General features: G+C 40.0%; 1 protein-coding gene across 1 annotated transcript in view; it reads left to right on the forward strand.

Moving 5' to 3' along the window:
- The window catches only part of LOC108570565 (pleckstrin homology-like domain family B member 1), a 128,842-nt gene that overhangs the window by 74,152 nt on the left and 45,325 nt on the right, over positions 1–9,365 (forward strand). The window contains exon 2 of the mRNA XM_017932442.1: positions 2,159–2,290. Coding sequence (XP_017787931.1) covers positions 2,161–2,290 — 130 coding nt within the window. The 5' untranslated portion in view covers positions 2,159–2,160. The remainder of the gene's footprint in view (positions 1–2,158; positions 2,291–9,365) is intronic.

A 9,365-nucleotide genomic window follows, 5' to 3' on the forward strand; every position in this document is an offset into this window, starting at 1 on the left:
AAGTATAAAATTGGCTGTATAAGGAAAGAAGAGAAGAAGAAAAACTTAAATTTTATTAGGGGGTATCCGTCTGGTCGGCTGAGGCGTCCATGCAGTCATCCCTCCGCTCAGACGTCCCCAATGGTGGGTCGGTGGAAGGTCGTTTTCATTGTGGTAGGTCCCTTGAACGCTGTCCCCTGTTAGCGCCGTACCCGATGACCTCTATACCGCGTTAGCATCCTGGCTAGGCGTAGGGTGCACTCTCGTGCGCTCCGTATTATGTTGATGGTTGCTCCACAACCATCGCAAGGGGCGGTCGCTGGGGTCCTGGTTGACTCGTGTTCGTCGTGTTTGTCCGGGTGCTCCAGGTCCTTGGCGCAGGTCATGCACAGGGTGTGCTTGTCCGCGCCGAAGATCGTGAATCTGGTGTACCAGTTTGCGTCCAGTATCTCCTGGAATTCTCGATCCTCCATCGCGGACTGGCGCAGTCTTGGACGTTTGGGGGGCTGCTCCGGTTCCGGTAGCTGCTGTAGCAGCGCTTCCCTGCAGTCCTCGCAGTCTGTGGTTCTGCGGTTCACCGCCACTGTTTCCCCGCATTGGCTGCATCCTAGGGTTGATTCACGACGGGCCGGGTGGTGCTGCTTGGACTTCTCGCCTGTCGTCGGAGTCCTTTTTGCGCAAATGACTTTGTCGTCCACGTTTGGTGTAGAACGTTCTAGTTGTGCAGAACGTTGTTAACAAGATCGCAAGGAAGTGCTGGAGGCGCGCTGCGTTTTTCGAGGGTTGTTTTCTCAGGAGGCACATCTTGGCGATTGATGTCTCTCTGGTCCTCGCTTGGGCCTTATATATCCCAGAAGTCTTGTCTTCCATCCCCTCCAGTTTTTTGGCGTTTTCGGGGTTGGCCGGGCAGCCACCCCCGGAAGTTGTCATCCGTCAGGAACGCCAGGAGGAGGCCATTCTCCCAGATGTATTCCGGTAAAGTTTAACACCTGTGCCTCTAGTAACATGGGCGCTGTCGCTTCGCGTTCTTCTGTGATGTTCAAAAGGAAGCTCGCGGTCGCGACTGTTACCCGCCAAATTAATCTTAGGTAACTAGTTCAAATTTGTTTCGCTGATACGTAGCAAAACGTAGAGTGCGTCACGAAACGATTGACGTTTGAAAACTCGAGTATTCGATCGCGACTCGAAGTGTACTTGTGTCTCCTCGAACGGCTGGAGATCTAATGGTGTTCGCTCGATAGAACCTTTTCTGAATCTGTCGCTCGATTCCCGAATTTTTCTGGACTCCGCAGTGCCTCCCCCGCCAAGTGCCAAAAGGCACGCTGATTGGTTTTTCACGTACGCACAAATTACCAATCAACGTGCCCCTTGAGTGTCACCCACCCTTCCATCGCGCCCTTAGCGCTCTTTTCCTTAGCCCTACCTGCGGGTGCGTGGAATCTTCGCTGTCCTTCGGTGACGCGTCGGAAATTCCCGCCAGGTCAACCCTCGGCCGAGAGTGCTGTTATACGCACGTATGGATTGACCCTTCAGTAATACCTGGTTTATGACACGTCTTCGTTATCGAGGACGCGGAAAAGTCGAAATTCTAAAGGCATTGTTCCGTAAGAAATGACTTATTTTTTCGCGAAGCCACGAAGCGTCTTTGTTCTCAAAAATAACCTTCTCGTGCGAGCGTGCCATAACCCCGGTCAACGAAGACCCCATGCGTTCCTTACCTGCGCGACGGAACAGGCGCTGGTGACCATTTCATCACCTTTACCCGTGCGCGAACCTCTACTGGTTAAACTCTGCAACTCACCAATCCAATAATCACTTGGATTGATTTCTAATGTAGCGGCGACAGAATCGGAGTCAAGGGGCGCCCAGTTCCCTTTATCAAACTCGATCTCTTCTATCGGATAACTAGCATGTTGCCTCCACTCTGCCAAACTTCTCTGAGTCATAGAAAATGACCTTAAAATCCGCTACAAGTGGATAGTAAAAAAAAAGAAGGAAAATCTGTCGTGAAAGGGTTAAAGAAACGAAGGTGACGTGACCTCGATACAATCTAAAAATAAAATGATCTACTCTCACGCGAAGCAGACAGTAGATAACTTAAAAAAGAATTCCGCCAACGATCGTACGACGAACTTCGATAAAATTCTAATCTGTTTTTTCCCCCATTTCTTTTGTGCAGGCATGGCGACCGCCGGTCTTGAGGTGCGCGAGGCTGGACGAGCGTTACGAGTGCAAACGGAAGCGCCGCATCTCGTTTCCATGGGAAGCGGACGTTTGTCAACGGCGGTGACCCTGCATCCTTTGCCCGAAGGTAAGGCAAAGTACTCTCTTGCCGGATGTAGTTGCGAATTGAAAACGCCAACGGTGGTGTGTTTAGCCACGGTAAACGGTCCAACTTTACGACGGCCAAGTACACTTTTCGACCATACTAACGGTGATTCACGTGTGTGTGTGTGTGTGTAAGCGTGGCTCGAAGGTAAATTAAAACGAGTTACTGTTGGGCTTTTAATGGCTGTTAAAGTGGGCGTACAGTGGATGTTGATTTTTGGTAGCACTTTCTTTCTCGCCGTGTGTGGACAGTGGAATAAGAGATTAAGACGGTAAGATGAATTGCGCATGAGTTTGAAAAGGTAGCCGAAGTGAAACTGCACACATGATTAAAATGGACATTTCCTTTACGACGTCGTGATTTAGACCGAGGATTTTTATGCATTTATGGAAAATTTGAAGACACAAAAATGCACATAATAAGCAAAAATATATAAATAAACCTAAAATGTAGTACTCGTTATATTTATAAGCTTCTATCTTTTTAATTACATTCGTGAAAATATAAATTTTCATAAAAATTCGAAGTCTATTGATAAATAAAGTTACACGACACATTTGTTGCAATGAAGAAATATATTGGATTTAGAAGTAATGGAAATATTGAAAATTGAATTAGTAAAATCTCGATAAATCGACGAAATAATTGATCTTTTTGTCCTTTGCGTACTTCCACCTTAATTTGTGAAACGGTAAATTTGAAAATTTCAAGATGTTTTTACCGCGATTGAATATTTATCATCTTCCCACGCGCACCGTACTAAAATTTACCGCATTGAAAGGGTTAAATAACACAAACATCCAAAATATCCATTTTCCCCAAGTGTCCAAATATTTGTGTAACACAATAATTACACATAATTTCGATTAATTCCTATGGCAATGTTACCTAAAGAACAAATGCATCAAACCAACCGAACCTAACCTCAAAATACAACAAACAACACTTCGTAACGAAAAAGCGACAACCTAACCTTTCCATAATTACCCAAAATAATCGCTAAAAAAGCAAACTCATACGTATACTGTCGAGATCTTTTTAAAAGTAACCATAAATAAAAATCTACTCGTGAAATATAAGCTCTCGCTGGAACGTATCGTTCGATGGGAAACTGTATCGAGAAAGGGAAGACGACGGATGCTCTTAGAAAGCCACTTGGATATTGAATTCGTGTCGATGCCCGTATCTAGAAAGAAATCGAGGCGGTAAACGGTTTGCTAGATAACGTTGTTGCAGCCATAACAGGCTGTGATTCATCAATTTTAATCCGTGATTCGAACACGTAATTCTCTCTGATAAAGTCTAATGGCGGTAACCGAGATTCAACGCGCTTCGCCTCAGTTGAACGTTTCTGCGTCACGTAAATGCCATAGGGAGGATATTGTATCTCTGGGAAATCAAATTGAGTGAATTTCTTTGAACCGATTTTCCTGGAACATTTCTCTCCCTACGCACGCTTCCTCGTTCTCTCAGATAGAATACATTAGTAGGTTCAAGGGATCCTCGGTGTATTCTTAGTGATTAGAAAGTTAGAGGAAGAGGCGTTATTTTACCGGATCAAATATCAGCTGTTTCGTTCTCTTCGATTAAACGAAAGGAATTTATTTTATTATTAACGATTTGGTAAGAATATTTGTTGCATTTATTTATTTTTAGTCTTATTTTGCGAGCTTCGTTAGTTACCTTCTTTGTGTGCACGAGTTTATGTAATAAACACTTCCATTCGTAATTTTTATTAAGGTAAAATTTCTTTTTATAGTCTGGATTAATTTTGACCCTTTGCGGACTAAGTATCAAGTCGAAGTACTGATTACTTGTGTAACACATAATTAGATCGCTACTTCAGTTTTTTTTTAATTAAATTATATGAAAATTACACTTGCCTCAAATATAGTGCACGGTCACTCCAGCTAGTTTTATGCAATAAAAATATAAGTTTATTAGTTGCGTTTGTAGTGCTTTGTGAACGCATATGTATATGAGTCCTCAAAGGGTTAATGAAAATGATTTTTTCTTAGAGTACACTGTATTTTATTAAAGTAACTTTATATCAAATTCCAGAACGTAAAAACAAATTTTCCCTTCATAAAATTTACTGGTCAACAGACTTTTTAAGGTTAGGTTAGAAAAATTCTTAAAAAGACTCTGAAACCCATTATAAAGGAGAAGAATATTAAATTTTGAATTGTGTCCAAAAATTTCTTTCTCAAATATTAAAAGTTTTTACCTTCGCAAAACTGGTCAACAGACTTTTTAAGGTTAGGTTAGAAAAATTCTTAAAAAGACTCTGAAACCCATTATAAAGGAGAAGAATATTAAATTTTGAATTGTGTCCAAAAATTTCTTTCTCAAATATTAAAAGTTTTTACCTTCGCAAAACTGGTCAACAGACTTTTTAAGGTTAGGTTAGAAAAATTCTTAAAAAGACTCTGAAACCCATTATAAAGGAGAAGAATATTAAATTTTGAATTGTGTCCAAAAATTTCTTTCTCAAATATTAAAAGTTTTTACCTTCGCAAAACTGGTCAACAGACTTTTTAAGGTTAGGTTAGAAAAATTCTTAAAAAGACTCTGAAACCCATTATAAAAGAGAAGAATATTACATTTCGGATTGTGTATAGTGTACAGTTCCAAAAATTTCTTTCTCAAATCCTAAAAATGTTACTTTTTCCAACTATAATCATTTTTCCTCTGGACCCTTCAAACGCAATCACAGAAAATCTAACAACTCGACGCGAAAATTTCCCGAGAATTCGAAACGTTTCCCGCAAACAGAAGGAAGTGGAATTTCATCCATAACGAGATCACAAACCACGATCCACGATTAATGTTCTGCAGACGGTGCGCAATTAGCCCCAGTAAAATTCATCAACGCGTAACCCTGTCCGACCGGCGAGTTTCTCTGTGTATTCCTGAAATAATCGAGACACAACCGGAGATTTCTAGCAGGTCGCCCAGAGGCGGCGAAGATTCGCTTTTAAAAATACACCGTAGACGCGGGCAGGAAGCCGGCGAGGTCCTCTTCTTGCGCACGCACGTGCACCGGTGTTGAAACCGGAAAGGAGAGAGGCCCGACCGAGTACAAATATTTGCATTCACCAGAAAATCGAACGGATTGTTGGCTTGGCCATTCCGTATTTAATAGAGGCGAGCTTCCATATGGAGGAAGCTGAAATTTCGTAACACGGCCTTTTGTGATTTTCCAAGCCGGCGTCGATACAATCGAACTTTCCGCGGCGCAGCAACTAGCATCAGCTCAGGCAGCAGCGAAGAAGAAGGCTGTGCGGCGGCAGCGGCGATCGTAGTGTCAATAGAATGAGATAACAATGACGTCTTGTCTGGTGTATACACGTGTTCTCTACGTGCGTACCTCGTAGCAACATGAGATGTTTCCTGTGAGATGAATGTTGCACGGGCCGTTAGGATCGTTTGATGAGTAAGTTCCAGAGGATATAATGGGCTCTTAGAGGAATAAATTATTTTAGCTGGTTTGTAATGTGAATTTTGAGGGAACTTGCCGTGGGTGTTACGTATTGATGAAATATGCTGACTAGAGAATATCTCGAGGTGATGATCACCGATTTCGATGAAATTTTACTATGTTGTAGTGCTGAAAGAAATATTCGACAGGATTTTTTTTCATTGGAATTCGTCCACGGTGGAGGGGAGAATGAGCGTTCGCGATGTCGAGGGTACGCATGTTTAGTGCAATATCTCACGAAACTTGTTACCTCGATATCTCGAAATCTGTTAGAGATAGAGGGATGGTGTAAATTAGTGAAATTTGTATTTTTGAACGACGAATGTGGCTGTGTAGACAGATTTGAGAAAAAGTGAGAATTTTTGTGGAAATTGAAGTGACTCGAAAATTTGTTTTATATACAAATAGAAGTAAACATGCAGGAAACAGAGTTAGAAAGGTACAGACGATAATACAATACTTATCAGTATAGAAAATTTACCTTTTTCTCCTTTTTTTTTTTTTTTTGTAAAAATGTATCATTTTGACCCGAATTTTCTAACTTTTCAAATTTCAAACGTAACTAAATTCCACACGCCGAATTTCTCCCAATTTGTTCGTTTACAAGTACGATACAAAAAAAGAATACAACAAATTCAACAGAATATGTGCTCAAATTTTCTTACTTCGTACATTCACAAATATAATTAGAAATTTAACTTTTAGAATTTCAATTGAAAACATACCATTTATTTCACCATAAAAATTACTTACTTTCCCTGTCACGATGTACAATTCTTCGGATACTTTCCTAACATCGTACCTTCGAATTCCTTCGTACAGTTATCAGATAAACAAGAACATATACAAACAGATAACACGTATAAATAGATACTCCAGTTGAATTAACTTGTTCCACCACAAACACAACGATCGAAAAATTCCTCGGATCTGTTGAATTAATTAGAAAATTACTCTGATCGGGCAGCACAATTTTTCACGAGATTCGAATGATTACCTGCCATTAAGAAGGATCGTTAAGTGAACCGCGAAAGCAAAAGTAACGAACGGAAAGGGACAGTTCGAGACTTAGGCGAGGCGGCTTTTGCCGGTGCGTCGAAAAAATCAGGCTGAGAATGCAACTGCCTATAAATACAATCGTGCTACGTTTCTGGCTCGGCCTACTATCTAAATTCTGTCCGATTGAAAAAAAGCCCACCGATCGAATACACTCGACCGGTTTCTTCGTTCGATGCTCCACCGCGACAAATCCGACGAAATATCAATACGAGGCTTCTCTCAGTCCAAGAATTTCTTTTTCCTTTTTTCTTACCTCGTACTTCTGCACAGAGCCATTTGCCGTTTCCACACGGCGAAGCATTTTACGCGAGCCGAATGGAAACGACGCCGCGTAAAAGGCGGGTGATCACCACGCGAGAAAAATTCTACTCGACGAAGAAAGCGTTTTCCAGCAAAGGCGTTTCGCGTAGCGGAAACTCAGTCAGACTGATAAGAAAGTAACGTTGTGATAACGATAAATGTGGATGTGGAGGGTAACAGAGGAATTTGTATGAACGAGTTAGTTTTTCTTCTTTTCTTCGTTTTTCTGTTTTGCTCGTGGGGAAAATGTTGGAATCCACGGTGGTATCGGTGCAATTTGAATTCCTCGATTCGTGTGTGGTCTGCGAAACATGTGTACGCGTGTTCCTCGTTTGCGCTTGTTCGTTTTATCGTTGCTATAAAATTCTTGTAGAGCGATAAGTTGTATCGCGTTTGACGTTCCGATGCGAGATACGCTTGGGGAAAGAATCGCTTGGAATTTGGATTTCTGTAACAGGGTGACGTTTGGGTTTAGGACGTCTTTTGTCCAGATTTATTTCATTACTTTTCTTTCATAAAAATGACGATTTTGACGAAAAAACTATTTTGTGTTTATTACGAAAAGTTGCTTGAATTTCTAATTTCTGCAATTGTTAGAATTATGGTAATAAATTAAAAGATATTATTTTAATTATGAATCTTCTTTATTTTGATACGCGAGGAAGGCACGTCGCTATGCAATCAATCAAACAAAACATCGGCAAGACGCAGAGAAAAAAAAAACGTATCTGCGTCACCCATACTAAACAGATGGTTACTATGTTATTTCTATATATATATATTTATATTAATCTGTCTCAGTATGTTGATTATTTTTGCCGTTACTATTACACAGACACATACTCATTTCTCTTTATAATCCAACAATTACATTGCACAATACTTCATTTAAGTGAAGAGAAATTGGGCATAAATAACGCAAGAAGCATATAATAATAACATTTTAAAATTGATTATTTTTATAAATAATTATTACAAGTTTTAAAAATATGCTGCGGTATTGGCAATGAACGAGAGATCTTTTGAAAACTGTGTCGAGTTTTTGCTTCCTGAAATTGGACGAAAACAGCCGACATGTTTAACCGTAATATTTCGACTTCGTTTAAAGGTAATGCTTTCAGTCTTGGGCTCATTTTGAAGATACAGAAATGCTCTTTCCGAGCGTGTACATCAAATTTTCCTTGTTATTTGTAAACATAACAGTAATCGCTGTTAAAATTTCAACTGCTGACATAGTTTAATTTCGCAAGGTTATCGACAAATTCTGCGAGTTTGGAAAAAACAGAAACGGTGTCTATGACCGCAACTCTGTGCGATTTGACGTGAAATGAAAACTTTGTACACGAAACGTGAGTGGTGTATACGACGGTGCTTAGGTCGGGCTTCGCCTCAGACCCATTGTCAGCGTGAAGGAACTAGAGAGAACGAGGGAGAGAATATTTGAGAGCTGGTAAAGGAAAGGAGGAGGAATAAGGAGGAAATATTAAATCGTAAATTGCGCAGTATCATTCGTAGAAATGTAGAATTGTAGAAAGAACGTCTTTATGAAACTAGGAAGTGTTTCGTACTGATCATTTTTGCTGACATTTCATCCCTGCGTTCTTTCTTTCGTTTAAAATGTCGTCCTTTTTCATGAAAACTTTGTACGTAGCAAGAAAATGTGCTGCAATTTGGTACTGTCGCATTCTCAATTCTAGGTATTCTTCTATAGCCTTGTGATTTGATCGTAGAATTTGAAATCGAAGAAAAACGTAAAACAAAAGCAAAATTTATCTTCGATTCACGTCTTCTATTTTTATTCCGTTGCATTATTTTTCGGTTTGACTGAAAAATAAGGGTTTGATTAAAATTATTATGAGATACCATTGACTTATTTGTAAGCGGAATAATCTTTACTTTTAATTAGGGGAGAGTCGTACAGTACCGGCCAAGTATTTGTACTGTAACTTGGGCTAATGTTGGTAAAAATGGAATTTCAAAAAAGGAATTTGTAGTACAAAGGGTGTTAATAAAAGGGGACAAATGGTTTTTCTTAAATTTTCTCATAAAGATAAATAATTGGTAGAAATAAAAAAGTTGTAATTTGCAGCGAACGAAAAATTGTCGTACAGTACCGGCCAGCTACTTAGTTGGTAGATTTTAAGGTCTAAGTAATAAATAATTTAAAAATAGAATAGAGCTTTTATTTAGGCACGTCTACAAATATCACAGGTAAAG

The sequence above is a fragment of the Habropoda laboriosa genome, unplaced genomic scaffold, assembly GCF_001263275.1.
Source record: "Habropoda laboriosa isolate 0110345459 unplaced genomic scaffold, ASM126327v1 scaffold61, whole genome shotgun sequence".
Classification (NCBI taxonomy): Eukaryota; Metazoa; Arthropoda; class Insecta; order Hymenoptera; family Apidae; genus Habropoda; species Habropoda laboriosa.